This window comes from Strigops habroptila, chromosome 7 (genome assembly GCF_004027225.2).
Source record: "Strigops habroptila isolate Jane chromosome 7, bStrHab1.2.pri, whole genome shotgun sequence".
Taxonomy (NCBI): domain Eukaryota; kingdom Metazoa; phylum Chordata; class Aves; order Psittaciformes; family Psittacidae; genus Strigops; species Strigops habroptila.
In genome coordinates, this window is record NC_044283.2 from 13,775,042 (window position 1) to 13,798,059 (window position 23,018).

The 23,018-nt window shown below is 38.0% G+C and overlaps 1 protein-coding gene across 1 annotated transcript; it reads right to left on the bottom strand.

Moving 5' to 3' along the window:
* Positions 1-4,126: 4,126 nt before the first annotated feature.
* ZBTB49 (zinc finger and BTB domain containing 49) lies at positions 4,127-23,017 on the bottom strand. The gene is made up of 8 exons (XM_030492941.1): positions 22,941-23,017; positions 21,340-21,513; positions 18,289-19,394; positions 12,149-12,195; positions 8,507-8,580; positions 7,728-7,810; positions 7,476-7,637; positions 4,127-5,498 (listed from the first exon to the last, which is right to left on the bottom strand). Exons 2-8 carry the CDS (start codon positions 21,489-21,491, stop codon positions 4,828-4,830), a joined length of 2,295 nt encoding a protein of 764 aa, XP_030348801.1. The 5' UTR covers positions 21,492-21,513; positions 22,941-23,017; the 3' UTR covers positions 4,127-4,827.
* Between the last annotated feature and the right edge of the window lies 1 nt (position 23,018).

The following is a 23,018-nucleotide window of genomic DNA, read 5'->3' on the forward strand; positions in this document are numbered from 1 at the left end:
TGTGTGTATCAATACAAAGAAATCTATTTGCAGCACAGTGGAGCCCAGGTCACTTTGAAGCCATTAGCATACTGAATGCTAATGCCAATATAGCTGCATTTAAGGCTGTTCACTTTTCATTGGAACACATTTTCCAAGCTATCACATTTTCCTCCTTCAAATCTGCCTGTAAAGCTCATGGTTGCTTGCTTTCTATTAAGTCTTCTGTACAAGCAGCACCATCCTTGTTTCTTGTCATGTTTATGTATTATTTCTCAAACAAGCGCTTTAGCAAGAAAGATAAATATCCAAAATCACAGCACACAATCCAAAACCCGGAGCCTGGAGACTTTAAAGCTCTTTACATCTATGTGGGACTCCATTTACCTCTACAGTTTTCCGCACTGAGCTTGAATATGTTAACCTCTGGTCTGGATTATGAGGGGTGGGTAAGTGGCATGAAGTGAGCAGCAAGAATTGAATGCAGCTGTCCACGTATGAATGGAGCTACCCACAGTGGGGAAAACAATGAAAGGAAAGAAAAAAGTGGATTCCAGAAGCAAATGGCCTATGGGGCCAGTTCCACTTGCTTCACACTGATTTTGTCTTAAATTTGGCTTGCTCTTGTGTATGCCACTTGGATGTTTTGGGAAGACTTCATGTGTAGCAATTACTTACCTATAAAATTATCAATAGGAGTTTAAGCCTATTTGGGCTTGCTGAAGAAGCCATGGAAACATAGAGCAAGTGCTCTGCTCAAAAGCCCAATCTCTGAATTCAAGAAACTGCGTAACATCTTGTAGGCTAGGTTTAAAAAGGGAATGAGAGAATGCAGATAAAGTCTCAGACCACGAAAACACTCTATGTGCTCAATGGCAACAGGTAACAAAGAAGTGGCAAGTCCTTCCTAATGAAGTCCTCCTTCCTTATACAGCTTTTTATTTTCAGTTCCAACTAAACTAAATTTTAAGTCTCAAGCAGAGGATTTTGTTGGGTTGCTTTGGTTTTTTTTGGAGGGGGAAGTTATTTGAACTTAATTCTATGATGTAGCATTTTCTTATGTACACACAGAAAACATACCCACATAAAAATGGCAGGTTAAATTCTGAATAGGATTAATGAACTTAAATCATCCAAAACCTTCAGTAATGCCTTCAGAAGTTTAGCCACTACTCTTGTTTAATTGTTGTGCAGGAATCAAGTGTCAGAGATATCTCTGCACCGAACCCCAACTAAGCCCTGAGCAGTCACCTGCATCTTCTGGAAACAAAAGTGATTTAAGTTTTCTAGGTGAACCAACAGCAGCCCTGAACTGCAGGACAGTTATTCTAATACGTAACAATTACTGATTTTACTATGCCAAGCTGGTTAACATCCTCTTCCCAAAAAACTTTTTTCTTTAAATAGCACACCATTTATAATGGCACTTCAGCAGTGCCTGCTACTAGCCATTGACTGATGCTTATTCATAGCCCTCACTCAGCACGCTGGCTATGGGTATTTATGAGCAATAGCCTGGCTGTGAAATACTATTGGCTCAAGAATTCTGTCACGGTTTCCACCTGTTCTTCAAAGTCACGGGGTAGCAGCAGTTTTCCAACTGTGCTAGCACTAGGACTATCGGACCAGTTTGCTATTCCCATTCAAACATCCTCTTCATTATGGACCTACGGAAATTATCAGGAAGCAGAAAAAGATCCTCTTTCAAGGGAATTCTCTACAGAGGTCTCACTGTGAAGAGCTCAGACAATACTAAGTTGACATGACATACTGTGTTTGATTTTGGAAACTCAAGGGAAAAAAACTATCTTCTTGCAGCCAGGCAGTGATATTCTCACTTCTTAGTCCATACATAAAAATTCATTCACTCCCATCTGACTCCATCTATCTACTTACCTTTTAAATTCTCTCTCTTGCTCAGCTTTTCCACCAAGTCAGCCTTAAATAACAGTTCTTAGTGCTCCTGCCCAGTGCTGCAACTCGTGCTTTTTCTGGTTCCAGCTCCACAAGCTCAGACGGGACTGCTTTCTCCCACCTGTGTTTTCTCTGCTTCCTTCTCAAAGATGCCACCTTGCAACACGTGATATTGGTGTTTTATCAGACTCTCCAAAACTGCAAGCAATAGTCACAATCTGGTAGCACATTTGAGAACCTTCACGGTTTTGGTGCGAAACAGTCTCACAGAAAGAAATACTGCCAAGCAAGAGAAGTTATCCTTAGTGCAACATGGCTGTCCTCTCGGCACAAAGCACTTGATAGTGAGCAATCTAATCCATGTGCTTACAAGCATCTCAAGTTGCCATCTTCACCTTAAGACAGTCTTCAGCAGTAACACATTCCTCCAAAACAAAGTGTACAGACCTCCAATATTCTTAACAGAGAAGCACAAAGCTTGCAACATGGTCTGTTTTAAACCTATCCTGTACTGCCTCCACCAAAACACAAGAGAAAGCAAAACCGTTGCAGAACCAGAGGCAACTCAAAAGTTAGGAGGTTCACAAATTGCAGATTTGTCCTTTCCAAGCAACAGGATCATTGTGGGAACAGCATCAAATTTCTGTTTTCTATTGGGGTAAGTAAATGTAAAAATAGTTTCTGACAAGGGGAAAGCTGCAGAACTAGTGACTGGCAGATGCCCACATTCTGCCTTAGGCATCAATGCAAGGAAAGCAAAGCGAGGGCGAGCATGAGCACACATGGTCAGGGTCAGAACCATAACACATGGCTTGCTGAATAGCATGTGGATGATTTCCACAAAGGTCTGCAGTGATCACCAATAAATAATGTAAAAGAAGATGAAAGAGAGAAGAACCAAGGATTCAAATATACAAAGTGTTCCCTGCGTAAGCCTACGTGGGGCTGTGTTCTGCTGGCCTGCATGCTGTTTTTAAAATTAGGCACTGTACAAGCTTCTTTGTTTTGACTTCACTGGCTGGAAAAATACAGATGTTTCAGAGTTTCCTACTCTATGTGCACTACAAGAAAAGAAAGGTGAAAAAAAAATTCCCATTTGCTCTTCAGTGCATCTGGATTTTTTAACTGGTCTGTTAATGTAGTGAAAAAGTTTTTCGTAACATTAAATGATGGTTGAGAGAAATCTGTATCTTTCAAGACTTTCCTACACAGTGTAATGTTCTGCCCCTTTTGTTTTAAGGGGTGCTATGCTCTGGCCAGCCCCACTGTTTTTTCTCATTTCAACTCAGGTTGAAAGCAGTTAAAAACAGGGAGGTACAGGGGCCAAGTAAAGAAAGGGAAGCCACAGATTGCAATGCATGGTGTTAACGCAGTAAGAAACTGAACAGCTAGTCCTGCATTCCAGGGAGGGGGGAAGTGATGAGCACTTTACAAATATGAAAAAATACTGTATTTTCCAGGCTCTGAACTTCCACAGAATGCAAGCAGTGGACTGTAAGTCACCCATGGTCTACATTCCTGTTCTACCAAGAACCAGACAATCATAATAGATTTGAATGTTTGTACTTTAGTTAGATAGAAGTGACAATATATTTTCTAATACTACGAAAATGTGACATTACATATTAATTAACAGACAATTCCAGCTACTAGAAGAACTGCAGTGTTATTAAAACAGTGGTGACACCAGATCTTGTTAGCTGATGCAAAACACTGAAATCTACTTCTCAGCCTACAGACTCCTTCTAGAAAATAAGTATGTACTTCAGACTTTCCAGCCTGTGAACGAAGTTCAGAAAAAAGATCAGTACAAGGATATTTTCCTGTCAGAAACTATAGTATGTAAGGAATGTTTTAGCATAAGGCTTGACAACACACTAAAACTTGTTGATGGATGGAAAAAAATCAGGCCAGTAAAACTCAAGTGACTGTAGCAAGCAGTTTGAAATGCAGCAACAGATCTATACTAAAAATGAAATGCAACCATTCGAAGCACAAAAGCAGAAAAAGGCCTGTAGGCAAAGTTTCTATCATGCAGTAGTCTATTCATTCCATTAATTAGCCATTGCTGATCACTAATTAATTGAAATGCAATATACTGGTGTATTGATTGAACTTATAGTGCAGCTCTTGTTGCAGTGGTATCCCCATTAGCATTGTAAAGATAGCTGGAATAGATGGAATTATGTTACTGAAAATCTTTCATAAAAAGATGAAACACATTGAGCAATTAAGATACAATGTAAAACAACTTCCCTTTATTCACATTTCCTGATCTTGGTCAGCTGATCCTTGTACAAATAATCTCCTGTGCAAAATAGTTTATAAAATACTAAAAAACAAACAAAAAAAAGCTTTTATTGTAAAAAAATAAAGTTTCTAGATATACAGTTACTTTGCACTATCACAAATATTGTCAGGTATTTAACATTTACATTTAATATCACAATACTCAAGTCATGTAAACCAATGACACTACCAGTTAGAAAGCTACTACTGAAACTCAGGTTCACTAGGGATTTGGTAAGTACTTTCCTCTTCTCATATCTACACCCTTACACAACTCTGATGACCATGCTTGCAATTGCACCCACATCATGACATCAGGCATTGGGCCATCCTTTCCTCCATTATCAGGTGAAAAATACCAAGTCAAATGGTAAATTTATCAAATAGCAAATTTTAGTAAATCATGGCAACACATGGGCTACACAGTACAGTCACAGAACAAAGGTCCCCCAAACTGTGCCAAGAAGCAGCATAAAGGCAGCCAACGCTGGGTTTTGGGCATGTGTATCTTGATTTCTACCAGTATCCAAGCCAGTTGGCTTAAAAACTAGCCCTGGTCTCTCAATGCTGCAGTGCAATCGCGATCATTTTAGCATGAAATGCTTCTCAGAAGTTTCAGAAGTTTTGATGCAGTCACCTGAGCCCTCATTGTTCCAGTTCACTTTCATTCTGCAAGGTCTTCATAGCTAAACCCCAGAGCGTCATGCTGGAGAAGAATGGTCCTTCATTATTCTTGTACACAGCAGATGGTGTTCGACTGCCTAGTGGGTCATTACAATGACTGTCCAAGCTAACCATAGAGGAACGAATCATGGGAATATTATCAGACTGTAAGGGTTCTTCTGCAGAAGATACATCTACATCTGTGTAACTATATGGTGGTGGAGGAGTTTGCTGTGGCTGAGCCTTTGGGAGTTTAGCAGAATCCACATTCAGTTTCTGTTGGTTTGCTGAGTCATGGTGTGGAATCATTGATCGCAGCTTACAGTAAGAATCCGCAGAACTATCAAATTCAGTGGAATTTGCAGCTGGACGAATGGGAAATTTAACAGACACTGGTAATAATGTAACAGACATTTCTTGGCCGAAAGAGTCAGAGCTTTGAGACTTGTCAAGGTCAGACGTTTCAATCCCTTGAGTAAATTCATCTAGTGCGTTTGGACCCTCATCAGTGGCTTTACAATGCATCTTCTTGTGCCGCCGCAGAACAGCAGAGCGCGTGAAGCACTTGTTACAGGTTTCACAGGTATAGGGTTTTTCTCCTGTGTGAGTCCTCACATGTCTACGCAGGTCACCAGAGCCTGCAAAACATTTCCCTACAAGACAGAAGTGATGGATTAATATTTTGTTTACATCAGTGCATAGACATGTTTTAATTAGAGAAAATATCAAGTGATAAGTACGGCCTGTCTCAGTCATGGCACTTCATTTGTCTAGAGCTGGTTCAAACAAGTTCCATGTATTTTTACAATAACTTATTTCTTCTTCTTGATCTGATTTTCTACCCTGCGTTTACCAGTGCTTTAGTTTTTCTCTCTAGAGATGGGAAAATCCATTAGTATCTGAAAGCTGTGAGTGCTCTCAGTTTGTATTAATCTTCATGGAGGGGAAAAAAAAAAAATTAAAAATAAGTAATTTAATTTGTCTGTCTGGAAAAACAGTATCCTTGATAAGCCTCTATATATATTTTTCCAGCAAGAACTGCACCACAGAAAGTAATGGCTTGTTCATTACTAAGGAACTATTCTTAAAGTGCTGACAAAGTTAGCTGTTTTCTTAACTCTGAGCTAACATAATGCAGCAGTCCGTTTCTTTTATATTCTAGCCAGAGAATGGGTCAAATCTGTAATTTTTTGTTGCTGTAAATACTGAAATGCAATAAAATGTTCAACTGTTTGCCTATTTTAAGAACCACAGGCTCAAATAAGCTCAATTACCATACTACAAAGAAAACTGAGGCTGAAGCAAGGCAAAGTGTAGAAGAACAAGAACCAGAGAGCATCAATTTCCAGAACTGCTATATGATTCAGACACCTCACATTCTTTAGGACAGTGGAAATAAGCTGGTACCTACTTGTGTTTTTTTCTCATTTTACCCAGGCTAAAGATTATTTTGTATGAAGAGATACCAACTAAAATGAACTGTATTATCTAAAAGCTCAGTAAAACGGCAGTCTCCATTTTTGGAATCATGCTTTTTATTCTACTGCCAGGATTCCTCTTCAGAAAAGCCATTAAACAGTAAGATTACAAATTACTGGAATGATACATGTGGGTTTTTTGCATAATGTGAATGCAAAATTCTTAATGCTTGATCAGACCCTTTTTGCACCATTTTTGCCTTCTCAGTACAAGATGACCTGGCTAAAATGAAAAATAATCAAAGACCACTACAAGACGATGAAAATAAGCCTATTTTAATGACAGCAACACAACTGTTTGTTTATACTTTTATATCCTGCATGTCTCTATTTCCTCCTTCTGATGCAAGACCTTCTGGTAATATTAGCTTTTGTTGTGCCTCAAGACATTACAAATAAAACATACTGCAACTGGACATTATCTGGAGGAGCCACCCTCCGCCAAAGCAGATTCCTCAGAACATAAGTGAAATTATACCAAAATAGCTTAAGGGCAGAAAAGTAAGTAGTAAGCAGGATGCTCAGCAAGGTATGAGGTAAGGACAGACAATGCAATTTCTGAGAACTGTTATACAAGGATGAATCACTCATCAAAGAGCCATTTTCAGACCACCTGGAAGTATGACGTATCTAGCAGGTTTTGAACGTGGGTGTTCTCTGGTATGAAGCATTGGTCAAGTTTTGATTTTATTCCAGATGTTGATGTAAAGTAGCAAAACATTGTTATTATCAAACTCTATGGTTGAATGCAGTTAAATCAATTGGGGGGGGGGGGGAACCAAGAAGAAAAAAAAACAAGACCAAAACCAAAGATATCCAAGCGATGCCAAACCTAGATTTGCATCAGAAAGTACTATACTGAAAATAAATCAGTTTTGCAGCAGCATATACATGTACAGTGTTAATTCCTCTTATTTCCTTTCTGTATTCTTCAACTGAAATTCACTTTTGAATTTATTTATAACAGCTAAAGGAGTTTAATACACCAAATGAAAGACTATGAAGCATTCAAGAAAGATTTTCTGACAAGCTTTCACAATATGGTATTTCAATTTAAAACCATTTTGGTTTAATTGTTATTCTGCTGACATAGGAACTTTTACCTATCATTTAAAAAGCAAGCACAACCAAGCCATGCACAGTAAATCTTACCACATGCTGAACAGCTGTATGGTCTCTCTCCAGTATGCCTAATTCTGTGCTTTACTAATTTTCGTTGCATGTTGAATGACTTCCCACATTCATCACAGGTAAATACTTTATCTGCTGTATGGGTCTTTTTGTGCTCCTTTAAATTACTGAAGTTACTGAATCCTAGAAAAATACAGCAGAAACTGAGATTAAAATGACTCCTCGCATTTCAATCAAAAATCCTCAGAGGCAGAAACTTTGGTTCTTACATACCTCTGCCACAGATATCACACAGATGAGGCTTTTCTCCAGAATGAATAATAATATGACGCTGAACATCACCAGAAGCAGCAAATCTGTAACAGAATATGGAAACCCAATTACGGTCTTTATAAGACCCTTATTCTCCTATATAGATTATCTAGAGGAAATCAACTATAACGAATTCTTGATGTTATGAACAAAGATTAAGATCCACAGATAAAAGGATGCATTTAAGAAAAACATTTTTAGTCTGGCAATGTCCAATTAAATTTATGCTAGGGAAAAAAACCCAACCAAACAAAAAACCCTTTTCACCATTAATGTTAGTAATTTATTCTGCATTTGATGCACTCCTACATTAGTGTATTTTCCATCCCATGTAAGCCGAAGACAAAAATATTTAATGCTTTGCTTAAATTTGTCAAGTTTCCCATACTTCATAATCTCCATAAAATGTAATCAAAAAAATCTATGACCAAATAAAAAGAAAAAAATGTGACAGAAAGGTACAAACCCACGATTTATTGTGACTCACACTGTTCAAAATATACACAACAGTATGTCCTTAACTAAAGACACCAATATACAAGAAAGTAAGTAAGACCAGAGACTATATATGTGGTGACATGTTTACCTTGTTATTGAGACTTGCAACAAGACACTTGGAGATATTTATGTACTTTAACCCCAACAGCACACATTCAAAGACAACGTCTTTTAAAAAAAATTGAGCTCTTGGCCCTTAGTTTTATCATGTTAACTTTACTAAGATGCACAATTCTACTCACCTTTTCCCACAGATTTCACAAATGTATGGCTTTTCACCAGAATGTCGTCGTAAATGTGTCTGGAGATTACCTGCCTGAAGGGACAGTAATTTAAACATTTAAATTCAGTTACCCAGTTGTTGTATACAGACAAAAAGACAATGATGGGAACTATGAGACTGGCTTTTTATTTCTAATTCTAAGGCAGTGAAGACTAAAAAGCATGTATGAACTCAAGCATTCTTATCTAGTAAAGAAAGACTACCATATATTTCAAGATCAAATTGCTTATGTATGCAATTATACATTGACAAGAACCTGGAATCAAATGCTAAGGAAAAAGAAAGCCCTATAGTTGAAACCAGATCCAATTATAAATGAAAATTACACTATGTAGATTGCAGTGAAGAAGAAAACTTACTACTAATATGGTTCATGTTAGTCTTATTTTCCCTGTCATACAAATAAAATATTGTTACATCAGGATGTCTGAATTCACCTACCGGGAGGTTAAAAAGAAAAGAACAGGGTAAACATTTTTCAATCCACAAAATACTCCAAGCCAAGGGCTCCAAACCTATAAATATTTACTCATACAAAGAGAAAACAGGAAGCACTGAAATGAACAAACAGGGTTACTGGTAACTAATTTTTATTACATATCTTTCCTCTTCCAATTCTGTAAAAATCATGTTAGTCTAGCAGGCAAGACAGATAATGACTAGACAAAACCACCTTCCTCATTCCAAGTTCTTTATTTGTTAATATTTCTAAAGCCACTGGTGCTTCTGAATGGCTAATCCACTGAGAGTCCAGTTCTCAAAGCACAACATACAGCTAGGCTGCACAGAAGAGCTGCAGATGTTCTGTAAATTGTGCACACTTCCATGGTCAGTTTTTAACCCTTCCATTCTTTTTGATGGATAATGGACTGGGTTTTATCCAAGTACACTACAGGAACATTAAGTCCTTTCAATCATGAAAGAAAACTGGGGATGCAAAAACTATCATGTCCTCCTCAGCCTCAGTAAGACAACAAAAATCGGCCCATCAGTAAATTCTTCCGACTTTTTTAGATAATAAATTACCTGTGATGATCAATCACTGTAATCAGTTTATAATATACCAGAACTAAGGCACACAGAGACAGACACAGAGGACAATATTAAATGGATCACCATTTGAACTCTGAGAGAGCTTGCTTAAACCCCGGTAAAGTTTTTCAGACAACGGTATGACTGAACCATTGCTCTCTCAGGCCAAACTTTGTAATGCTGGACCCCATTCAAAGAGAGGCATTGGGCACCTGTTTCTGATGCAGGAGAAGACTAAGCATAGAACAATTTGCGCTATGCAGAGGTGCATTTGAGAGAAACGTAAGACAGACAGAACCTTTACCTTTATCCACGTCACAAAACAAATCATATCACAGGCATTTGAAAGTTATTCTGGATAAAGGTAGAGGGTAAATTTGAAGTGCAACGATTATTCTGAAATAGCTCTCATACAGGGATTTTTAGCCAGAATAAAAACATTTTACAGAGTAACAAGTAGATCCATTTCTCTCTTGCAAGCCTGTCATTTTCTCATAATGAAGGCATTAACAAGTGCTCAGAAAAATCCTCTTACTGATACTGGTTGTGTACCACTGCTCACAAATTTGTGGACTAGAGAGAAATGCTAGGCTCGGTCCATTTGTAACTGGCATGCTTTTAAAGTGATGGAACTTATGCATGTGGTCCCCCATGATATACTGGATCACCAGCCAGAGAAGCACCACATAGCAACAGCCTGTGCACTAGTTGCAATGGAAGATGCAGGTTTGGAAGTACAAAAGGAACCTTTTTCTCCAAAAATCAAACACATTTATGGTTATTTGTTCCAGGCTATGAGTTCCTATGTCAATTTTCCCTACTTACTTTGTTTGCTGTTTCACATTCCAACACACACCAGTTTCATTCAGCAGGAACAGACATACCACCAGCCACAACTGCACTGTCTCAAAAGCACAGAACATGAAGGCTCAAATAAGACTATTTCTCTGCCTGCAAGCTGAGAAGATCAAGAACAAGATCAGAGATGGTCTTTTAAACAAAAAATAGATTGTAATTATCCTTGCATCTTACTTTCTGGTAGGTGAAATCTTACTTGCATGATTCAAAAGCACGCACCTAAGAAGCATTCAAGTTCCTTTTTATGACCAGAGAAAGAACTGCAGCACATAAGCTGAATTCTGTGGCTCATATTCTGGACATGTAGGTATTGTCCTTCAATATGTATTTACCTATACCTTTGGGCAAGTGAGGTAATGGGAAGGACAGGGAAGTTGTTTAAAAGTGTTTAATTAAAAAGGCAGAAATTTCTGGTTTTGTTGGGGTTTCTTTGTTTTCAATTAAAGAGAAGCACTGCATGTTGCATGAGGAGTCTGTCATGCCTGTCATACACTCTGAGTGTGTGCAGCTTTTTTTATCCCCTCTTTCCCCACAGAAATGGTACAGAACATCACTCCATTTGCCATAAGTGCTTTTAATGGAATTCAGAAATACCCACTTTTTTCTTTTAATTAACTAGAAGGTCAGCCATCAAAACGAATGAAAATGCACTTTCTTTGCCAAATAAACAGACCCAGTTTTGCTCAAAATGGCTTCATAAGGATGGTGAAACTACTGCCCACTGGATGCAGTGTTATGTTCATATTCAGAAACAGAGTAGAGAATGCAACTGCATCAGATTCATGGGTCAAAGTTGTCCCACTGGTGGACTACAAAACTGGAGCAAGAGAAGTGCAAGCACTGGTGGGTGGGTAGACGAAGACCACATAATTCTAGTCTTTAAACCATGACCATTAAGAAAGACCAAAGTTATTCAATGATAATTATTATTTAATCTTATGATAAAAATATGCACCTGTCTAGTGTCTCCTGAACTTAGGTACACATATTCCAGCCAAGAAAATAGAAAAGAAATAGACATTTTGGAAACATGAGACAACCAGGCACCAAATTTGTAGAAATACAAATTCACTGTTGTACCCAGAACAGGAAGCAAGCATCGGAGGGCAAATTAAGACAGATAAAGCTGAGGCCCTGTATGTAAGTAGGGAATTTCACAAGATATTCTTTTAAATCCTAGCTGAGTTTTGTCACTTCAGACAGATGGCGGTTCTTCACAGAAGGAAACTGAGCCCAATTATATGGATATAAATTTATCTGACTAAAAAAATCTGCTTAATAATTTATGCTATTTAGGAAGATGAAACTGCTGTGAATACAACATTGTATAAAATTCTAACCTGTATTTTTTTCAGACACTGTAAAAAAGCTATTAACAACATATCCCTAAGCATAAGGCAAAAGAACAGCCTAAGAACGTTCTCTGTATTTTAAATATAGTTGTGGCTCTGTATAGTTAAATATTCATTTGAAGGTAAAATACATAACATCTACTGAGAGCAGACAGAATCAAAAATACAAAATGTAACAAAAAAATCTAAAACATTTAACATGTCATTTTCAAATTAGACACATTAATATTTTATCCCTAAAGTGAAGTCTTTGAAGAAAAAAATGTCCAATCTGTAGGCATAAACCCAAGTGTTTTAGAATCAACACACAGATGCATTTCATTTTCAAGTGTAAATACCATAATATAAAATATTCCCACCTGTGAGAAGTGTTTCCCACAAATGTTACATTCAAAAGGTTTCTCACCTAAAAGGAGAAGAAACAGAACATAGAACTTCTAATAGTTGCAATAGAATAGAAATGTTTTAAATTGGTATGCTTCCTTTTACAACATGTAATGTAAGAGCAAAAATATCCCCCAAGAGGCACTTACCATATATTTAAAGGGAAGTTCAAGGGGAAGTACAGCATTTACAATTAAGCTTCTAGGGCAGACTGGCTCAGAAACAGAATTTATCTTTCAAAACAAGTAGGTAAAAGAGTTTTGATATGAATGAAACTGTTTGGTATTCTTTTTATTTTTTCCCCCAAATGAAAGGGGTACCAAACCTCCTGGAAGAACAGAATAGGAGACGAGGTCCTGCAACAACAAAAGCTATGGGAAGTGCACCAGTTTTTCCACTTGTACACACAAAGCCCCACTCTTGAAAAGAATGAGGAATGCAGAAAAACTAATTTGGAAGGATTTTGTTTTCTCTGTTCAATGTGTACCATATATCTCTGATGGCACATAACCATTTCCAGCAAATATATATTTGCCTTTAAATTCTCATGCTATATGAGTATCTCATAATGAACCCAAGTATTTTGCTCCAAAACTCTGAATTTATACATATTAAACTGGTATTCTTGAATCCTCAAAACCACACGAGCAGCTTTAGTAAAAAACTAGTGCTGCCCACTTTAGCTTTTCAAAATAAGTTGATTCTCAATCCAGAATGTGACTGCACAGTACTTCAGTTCTGTCAGCTGTCAGTCTAAGATAAATACCTTTTTATAATCACTTTTTCTCTTCTTCAGTATTTCATAAAGGTAAGTTTTTTCCCTGCTTAGTTCTTGGTTCCCAGGTTTTCATACATGTTGATAAAAATCTCTATGCATCTTCTAGAATTTTTAAAACAGTAACAATGCTCAAATACCACTGAACTCAATGACAGACAAACTTCTAAAGATATTTTCCATAAGTCTAACTACATTAAAAGGATATATATAATACAGGGAAGCAAAATTAGTGTAAACCCTTGTGATTTTGAGTGCAGATATTTCCAGAAAGAAAAAGAAAGAGATATTACACTGTTTCATCTTGGTGCTGAATCAAAAATCTGTGTACTCTTTAAATTATAGTTTTCCTGATTTTACAGAACATCTCCTGGCTATTTGCAGCCAACTCTTCCAGCAAGTATTCTCTACATCAGTTTTCTTCCTTCATCCTTGGAAGTGTTATGAGCAATACGTACAATATCCAGGTGTTAAGGTTTCACTTTCCTTCCCTGCTGCCAAATACAGGTGATGTTCTTTCAACATATTTCAGGATTGAGGATTAAATGCAACTCACTTAGATTTTAAAGCACAAACATACAGAGTTATGTGGCTTCACAGACAGCAATCTTGCTGTTAGCCTGACGACTTGAGGCTGCATCTACTTTTTCTACTAATGAAGAATGGAAATCTTGCAGCAAGTTTCAAGAAAGCTTTTATTCAATTAAAGAAAAAAAACCTAAGAAACCAATAACTCAACTATAAAGAGCACTGAGGCTTCATTTCATTAGGGCTTTAAATTTGTAAACCACTAAAAATTCTGGTACTGACAACACAAACATAAATGAAACCAACAGGGAGCATGATCTGTGGCAACTGGGAAGGCTTCTGACAAGTCTAAAAGCATCGAGGTAACTGGAAGTGGAGGATAAAAAACACAAGTAGCAATTTCTGCAGAAATTACCTACACCAAAAAAACCCAAACCAACCCCAAGTTCCTGCTGACACAAAGACTATTATCTGAACAGAAACCCACTCTGAAATAACTAGAGGGGGAGAGAGGGAGTTGGAGGCTTTAATTTCTCAAAGCTATTGTTGTAGGCTGTGTGCAGCCTCATAATTGTACTGATGTACAAAGAGTTGGGAAGTTTTTTTTTGCCATGATAAAGATAAAACAGAGCAGTTTTGTTTAAAAAAATCCCATCAGGTTAGTTTTTGGAGAACAATTCTGCACCTGTATAAAATGCCAAACTACTGGATATATGAAGTAGCCTATTCCAAGAATGAATTCTAGCAGAAGTACTAAATTACTCCTAGTGGTCTAGCATCCCTCAGGTAAAGCGAGGCTAATTGCTTCCTACAGCATGTTAGTAAGAGTGGAACTAGTGAACTGAAGGTCATTCTTCCCTCCCCATCACTAGTGAGGCCATATCTGGAGCCTTGAAAAGAGAAGGCCAAGAGGAAATCTTACTGCTCTCCACATGCAGTGGGAAGACAGATGCAACCAGGTTGTTCTTAAAGGCACACGGTGATAGGACAAGAGGTGACAGACACAAGTTAGATCATGAGAAATTCTGATTAGGTATAGCAAAAGGAACTCTTTACCCCATGAGGGTGCTCAAACACTGCAATTGGTTGCCTGCAGAGATTGTGGAACATCTGTTCTTAGAGATACACAAAATTTGACTACACAAGGTCATGAGCAGAACAACCCAATCTATTTTGACCTGCCTTGAGCAGAGGATGACCTCCAGAGAGCCATTCTAATCCAAATTATTCTATGATTCTATGACCATCATTAAATCACAAACCAACTAATCTTCTCAAAGACCATGGATGGATCAACAGCAATAGAGAAAATCTGGGGAAAAGTCGTAACTGAACTACAATTAAGACAGTGCTTAAAAAAACATCCAGGGGACTTGACTTTTGAACATTTGGACTGTTTGTGTTTTCTATCTTCTGTTGCATCCTTGTTCAACACTCCACAAGAAGAGATGAAGTACACAGTCATGGGATCAAAGCAGGTGTGTCAGCTCCAGAGGAGAAAGGCATGAAGGTAGAAGCAGTGATCCTGAAGAGTTCACAATGGTGAGGAGCAGAACCCACTAAGGCATAGAATGCCAGCAACTTGCTCAAGCAAAGCTCAGAATGAAAATACTCATAATCAATAGTGTATACATGACAGTGTAACTCTGCTCCTGCTGTATTCCATCCTGCCAAGGGTTCTTTCCATAGGGTTGGGGGTTGGATTTTTATTTTTTTGGAGAGAGGTGTTTCCTGAAAATATTTTAAAAAACCCCACCAAATTAAAAAAAACAACAAACCCAACCCCAAAACAAACAAACAAAAGAAAAAGAGAGAAAAAAACATGGCGGGGGGGGGAACCTCAACCAACAGCCCCACAAAACCCTGGATGTTCCTGGGCAGGTAAGGACTGTATAAGAGATACAGTTGCTTCCTTTTTTTCAGACAGGTCAATCTAATAAAAACCGAATTATAACATTCAGTCAAATCAAAATCAATCTTCGAGTCAATGCAATAAGCTCTGTTTAGAGATTCCTTTAAATATCCACTAGCAATACAATTAGAACAGCTAGATAACCCAATACAATGACTTGTGTTGAACACACTATGCCTGTCCTTCACATAAAAAAACTCATCAATGTAACCATGTTAGCCTGTAAATTCTTTTGTGGTTCCTAGTGTTCAGAGAATGTCACATGTGCTTTTACCAGGCCACCACAGCACTTGTGCTGAAAGACTTGTTATTTGTAGGTTAAAAACTGTCTTACCACTGTGAAAGGTCCATTCTAGTAACTTGCTTCCTTCACCTCTCCAGCAAAGCCAGATTTGGAAGACTTTCAGTAAGCACTGTTACACTTAAATGCTTGCTGACTCTTGCTTACTTCTAGAAAATGAATGTTTTTAAATCAAATTCATTAGCCAGCAATTTGCTATGCTTTCCGAAGGGGCAGGTGAATGGAAATGTCTTTTAGCATACACTTACATCACTTAACTACCAGTATACCTAATATTAATGATACAGATGTGCCCTGTTCCTTCAGCTACAGATGCTTCCTCTATTAACATTCTACTCGCTATCCACTGCAATTTTCCAAAGACTCTTTTTGCACTAGTTGGATATTGAAAAAAATTTACCATGACCCAAAAATAACAGGCAAGCAAACAGGCTTATTCCTGCCTCAATTTGCCACCCGTTTCTGACATGCTCATTATTTGTTAAAGTGATGCTCTTAAACTTTGTCAGTTTAACACTGACAAGCTGTTAGAACATCATTAATGGCATATTAAGTAGCATTCAAGTCTGGAATTTTTTGAACACTATTGGAAGAACATAGTGTATGAAAAGCAGCAAGGAATTCCTGAATCCAGTGTATAGTCAGACTAGTAGAGAAGCACAGCAACAACAACAAACCCAAGCCTAGGATCACTTTTTTGTTTTTTACAGAATGTATAAAGCTAGTTCATATCTGGCAGCATTGTGGAATGTGAAACATCTAGAGCTTAAGTAGAGTGGAAGCATGTGTGTGGAATACAGAGACCTCAAACAAGAACAAAGAAATTAATTGCAACACACAAATAACCTTGCAAAGCTACAGTTACTCTTTTCCTCTTTTTCCACTTCCTACTCTTGTAAGCATTTGCTGGCTATGCTGTGTCTAAGGAAAAAAAAAAAAATCTGTAAAACACTTGTATCAAGGGCTACAGTCTCTTCTATAACCCACTACTCCCCTGACTCTTAAGTTAAAATACATTAGAAGAGGTGAACTACACTTTGAACCTCATGTTTTAAACAGTTTAACAAATTCAGAAACACAGTAATGAAGCCTATCACTCAGGCAACACACTTCTAAAAGCCCAAGTGGTTTAATGGGCACCAGAACTCACAAAATCCAGATCTCTTCCAATGATTGAGATGTCTAAGGAAGGGAAAATTCTAACAGGTTTCTCACAGCTGGGGTCTCTCTTTCACATAGATTCTCTAGCACAGACTTACTTGTTACTGACTTCGGAGTCTCTCCCTCAGGTGGGACTTCTCTAGATGCTCAATCTTCTATCTGATCACCTACTTCCCTGACATTTTTAAGATATTAAAATATACCTGTTGTCAGCTCAAATCTGATAAAAGATTAAAAAAATATAAGGCAAAGAGAGGATCTAGGTAAGAGACATAGCAACTCTTTCACAGGAGATCAAATTAAAAAAAAAATAAAATTAGTATTAGTAATGTGAACACACAGAAATAGTCAAAGGTACCAAGTGAAAACTTAAGGGAGCCGATGCAAAATGTTCCTATTTTCAGGTTCTGGAAAGATTTTCCTACTATTAACATGGAAAAATAAATTCTTAATAGTAAGGATTGATTAATCAAAGAAATTAGTGTCTGCTAAGAGCGATTCATATTTACTTTCAAAGTACCAATGCAAAGGGATATTTGACAAGACAGAGAAATGTATTTGTATATTTAATACAGGGAAAAAGAAAGGCAGAAAATATTCAACAGCTTAATCAGGACTAATGCTGTCTTAAGGACTTGGAACCAACGGTGTCACTAGCTAAGGTAATTCTTAAACATTAAAAAAACCCCATATCTAAAGGTGTAGAAATATAATATAACATGCTGGTTAAACTGAACAGACAAATTAGTTAATTCAAAGTTAGACTAAGTCTTGTTTTTCACTAAAATAAAAAGATCCTTAGAAATAAATCTATGCTAGGTTTAAAAATAATACTACCTGTGAGCTTTTAAGACAAAGTAAATTAATTCAACATTTTCGTTCACTCTGCAGCCTACTTATCTGCACGAGCAAATTGCCCTGGGTAAACACGATGAAAGTTGTTCATACTAGGAAAAAAGTATAAAATTATTACAGAGCATATTTCTACAGGTTAAAAAGAAATGACCACCAAGCCCTAATCACTTGTACAGCGAATACATGATCAGAGAGAACCAGGGTCATCTAGAACACTTCTTGTATCATCTTCTATCCACTTACACTTTTCACTGTTATCTGACTTGAACTTCTGGGCCAGCTGACAAACTGACTAGAAACGCCTCTTCTAAATGCAAGACAAAAATAAAGTTTTCGTTGAAATATCACACAAAGTTCTTTGAAAAAGAACACTAAAATCAAATACGAAGGAGAAATCTTTACTACAACTCCCAGTTAAACTCTGTCTTACAGACTTTATTCCTGTATGATTACTCATTTTTTAAAAAAAGAGCCACCTTTTGAAAGTAAATCCTTCACCAGAATCTCTGAATCAACAGATACTGCAAGACATCCTCTTTAATTGAAATGTGTGGTCTGCAGACCAAGTTATTGATAACTGTACCTGTATGAGACCTTTTATGGAGCTCCAAATTGCTTGGATGTTTGAAAGCCTTCCCACATAATTCACAAGTATATTGCCTCTGCGACTGAAGAGTCTGTGATTGCCCTTCTTGTTCCAAAGGACCTTGAGATCTTTCAACTTCAACGGTTTGGTCAAAATTCTCAGAATTTGCCAAATCTTCAGCTTCTTTTTCATTAGTGACTCTTATACTTGTCATGTCCATGGTACTTTCATTTATAGATTCAATTACTCCTGTTACTCTACTGTCATCTCCTTTAGGCTCAGGCGGCTGCTCTGCAGATTTCTGAGATCTTAGAAAATTTAACTTTTTGAGGTGTATTGCCTTTTTCAATCTCATCTGTTTGGTTGGCTGTGTAAGTGTGCTTTCTGCATCTTGCTCTGGTGCAGCTTCATTCAAGGGCTGAGCCAGAAAGTTTGATGGTAAATGATCCGAGGTCTCCAGAATACACTCCGAGTGGTTGACAGTACAAGAACTATTCTCTACTGTGTTTATTTCTGTAGATGTGTTGTAAGAAAAAGATTGTTCTGCTCCTCTCTCATGATTAGAGGAAGCATTTTGTTTATAGAACTGTTTACTGTAAAAGTTGCGTAGTTTATAATAGTAATTTGGTTGTTTAAATGGAAGTTCTGTGCAGTTGCCATCTAAGGAGTCTTGTGGTTGTTTCTGTCCATCACCTGAGGGTGCATGAAGATTAACAGACTGCGATGCTTGAGAATGGTGGTCAGTCAAGACTTTATTAGCTTGTGTGTCAGATGAGCATTCATGTAATAGGTTTGTTGCATAACTGTCATTGGCACAGCTAGTATCTGCAGCCAAAGTATTCTGCAGTGAAAATACACTATTACAAGGCATGCTGGCTGTTTGCTCTACAGCTGTAGAAGATTTTAAAAAGGTGTGGCAAATGTTCAGCACATTTTGCACTTGGAGACACTGTGCAATATCCAACATAGCCTGTACATTGTCCTGGCTAAGGTCCAGGTGAGAGGTGTACATGAAGTCCAAGATCTGGCCTATGCCACCTACATTTTTAATGTCCAAGTGAAAGACATCATTCTTCTGGCCTGAAGAATTCTGGAAAAGGGTCCTGATAAAATAAGGCAAATATTCAAACACAAACACAAATAATCCACAAACGCTTTTATAAAAAAATACACATACATCCCAAACAGACTGCCTTGTATGAAACAACAATTTACACTATATGGTCTTATCTACATTGTTGTGTTTTTACAGATGAATGCCTCAAAACTGCTCAATAACTTGTATATGTGGTGTTTCTCCTTCCATCATGGCAAGCAAAACAGGACATGAGAAACTTTCTAGTAAAAAGGAGAAGACAGACCTCAAAGTTAGCTAAACTGTTCTCTTCTGGCAACTGAGCTTGTCCATCAAACTTTATCAGTAAATCTTATTAAACTTCTTATTACTAATTCTTTCCCCACAAGAAGATGAGAGGATAATAACAGTAAGTAAAAGAACGGCATTATTTTCAGTCTGTTCTCTCACATCCAAAGAACATACTTTTTTACTGGTACTGGATGAGTAAAAGAATAATAAAGAGTACAGGTACATAAGCCTAAAACAGCCATCCACCCAATACCCACAGAATTGTCGTTGAATCCTTAAAGTGTCTGAATTCACAAGACTTTTCACTATTTGATGTAAAGCATTCTTAGCATCAGAGTTGTAGTTCTTCAGATGCATAACCAGTCCTAGATTAAGTGGGTTCGTACTCTGCCTCATTCAGGAACTTTCCGCCCTTCCATTAAAACACCTCCAGTCTCCAACCTGACACTCCCACAGTAAATAATGATATATATATATATATAAAAATATATGGGGTCAGGTCACTCCTATGTAGCCATTTTCCTGCACTAGGAAATGCCCTGAACTTGATGATTACTCTCAAATTAGGTTTTGGCTAAAGGTGGGCATAGTATCAATGAGCTCTGAATCTTAAGGAAATACGAGGCTTCAACTTACAGGCTTAAACCAGGCTTAAACTTTAGAAATGCAGAGGTTACTGTGAAGCCAGTGCCCACAACCAAATTCTTTCATAAATCCAGACCAGACTGTCTAAATTAAAACCAGAACTATAATGAACTGGGATCATGATCTGGGTCAAGAGTTTAAATTAATTAGTCACTTATATCCTATTGAATTTTCATAATAATGGTGGACTTAGTTCTTTTTAACTACTTTAAAAATTCAGTCTTTAAGCGTAATTTCACTTCATCATCAGGATTACAACACTAGAAGAGACAAAGGAAAACCAACCTTTTCTCCCTGGTTATAACATAGAAATAATTTTCTTATGTAAGAATTGGCAGTCAAGCTTTAGAGACGTTTCAAGGAACAATGTCTAAAACCTGACGGATCTAATAGGTTACTCATAGCTAACATAAAACACTAAGCTCGGAGATCCAGCATCCCCCAAAATTTGGAGGATCGATGAGGGCTATACAGAGGGGAAAGAAACCAGTAATGTGGCTTCATGGCCCACCTTTAAAACACAGATGTTGTCTCTGAGAATCTGTTCTAAATAGAGATTCAATAATAACCTATATAGTCAAATTTTATTTTGAATATGTAATTGATGAAACAATTCACATTATCCAGAAACAGATAATGTGAATTGTTACATCAATTATATCCCTTATCTGGCTCTGCTCATGTACTCTACTCTGCTCCTTGTAAACCGTTGTTTTTTTCATACTGAAACACAAAATGCAGGTCCGTGCCAGAATCCATTATATGAGGCACCATAAGGATCAGGAAAATGCCAAACTAAACCAATGTAGTAGTTAGCTATGTACGCTGAGAAAATAAACTATGATGGCCACAGCTTTTAATTAGATTAAATACTTCATACAGATGTATCTCTGGAAAAAAAAAATTTAACCTTTCCCCTTATACTGCAACAGCTACTTAAGTCTGCAATTACCACAAAAAAAATACTCTTCTCAGAGAAAACCTCAGCCAACAGCATTTAGTTCACTTTTTCAAAAGAAGAATTTTCTGTCACATACCTGAAATATTGACTGAAAGCAGCTAATACATTTTTGTGTGCTTTGAAGCAGACACCTTTCACCACCAGCATGCAGTCACAGAGAAGACCCTGAATGCGCTGTTCATGTAGCTGCTGGAGAAGATGACAACTATGGCTAGCAACAGTGTCCATGCTAGAAAATCACTTAAATTACCTACAATGAAATAAAACGCTAGGATGAATTTTAAATATTAAATTGCAAAATTAACTTAGAAAATTAAGAACGTTTTTACAATTTGTTTTAGCTCCCCAAGGAAAGAGACTTCAGATTACACCCAGATTGTGTGCTTTGATGGCATTTTTCTGATTAAAGATGAGTCACAGTATGCTCACCAGTAGATATGCAGCCATATAGGTAGGATATATTGATTTCAATTAAGATTTTCTTACAACAAACACCTTCTGCCAAAACATGCTAATGGCACTGCCAACACACTGACCTCCATAACCACAAGAAAACCCCAATTTAGACAACTTCTAACAAGAATTAGATTCTAAGGCAAAAACATATCATACATACAAAATCAACAGCATTTGTAGAGGAAAACCTGTTTCTTCACCCTCTAAACTGAAAAGGAAGAGCACTGTAGTAGCCCTATTTATTCCCTATTTGTTGATGTTGTAGCTAAGCACATTTCCTACATCGATCTTATTCATTAGACAAGTTAGCATGGCAATTTTTTGTTATTTTTAATACCACGTAAAGTCTCTTTTAAAAGTCACTTCTTTGAACAGGTTAAAAGGAAGACAAGTAACATTCCCACAGAACACATTTACATTCAATCCTTTTTTTTGAAAACAAGGAAAAGATTAAACTCTTCCCCTGCACACTTAAAAATATGAAAGGCACATTCCAACTATTAGGACAATTTGAATTTAGAATAGTCTTTTAACTAATGAATGAAGCAGAAAAACCACGTTGGATTAAACATGACAAGAAAGTCGTTGCCCTCATTTCCAATTCTCATGAGTGCTAGAGACTCCACATTCTAATTTACTGTGTTACTCCGTGATCCTCTGCGTTAAGGTGGGCTATTACACTCTACCTTTTTCTATTCTTGTCATGTCTTTTACCAGGCTTTAAAATAAAGAAACCACATCTGTTTCCCAGATAACTGTTTTCACAGCATCCTGCAGCACTTTAACAACCCCTGAATTCAGGCTCTCCCAGCCATCAGGTGCTTCTCTCCCAGCAGACAAGGTGGCCTTGAGCTGCTTCCGAGCAAGAGGAACCCCGGCAGCACACACATATTTACGCTGAAGCTGCCGTGCCTGGCTGAAGGCCCGGCACGGAGCAGGGCACAGCGGGAGCGTTTGCCTCAGGGGACAAGACCAGACACCGAGGGGAGGGCGGGCGCCACCCCGAGAACAGGTGACGAGGCGGCAGCGCGGCCGGGCGCAGAACACCGCAGGCGGGACCGGTAGCAGGGTCGGAGGGGGACGGGGCTGAGGGCGAGCCGAGCGCTACCCGCCGCGGCGGGACAACACGGGCACGGCCGCCACACATCCCGCGGCGGGCGGAACGAGGCCCAGCACAGGCGCGGAGGGGAAGTAGCCGGCCCTGCTCAACCCAGCGCTTACCGGCTCCGGCCGCCTCCCTGCTCCATCCCCGCGCGGCCGCCCGGCGGCAGCTCCGGCCGCCGCTTCCGCTGCCGCTCC

Coding starts and splice junctions, on each gene's coding strand:
- ZBTB49 (XM_030492941.1), bottom strand. CDS start 21,491: ATGGACACTGTTGCTAGCCATAGTTGTCATCTTCTCCAGCAGCTACAT. Junction 12,196..18,288: donor CCATAAAAGGTCTCATACAG/GTACAGTTATCA, acceptor TTCTCCTTTTAG/GTGAGAAACCTTTTGAATGT. Junction 5,499..7,475: donor ATACAGCTGTTCAGCATGTG/GTAAGATTTACT, acceptor TCTGTCTTGTAG/GGAAATGTTTTGCAGGCTCT.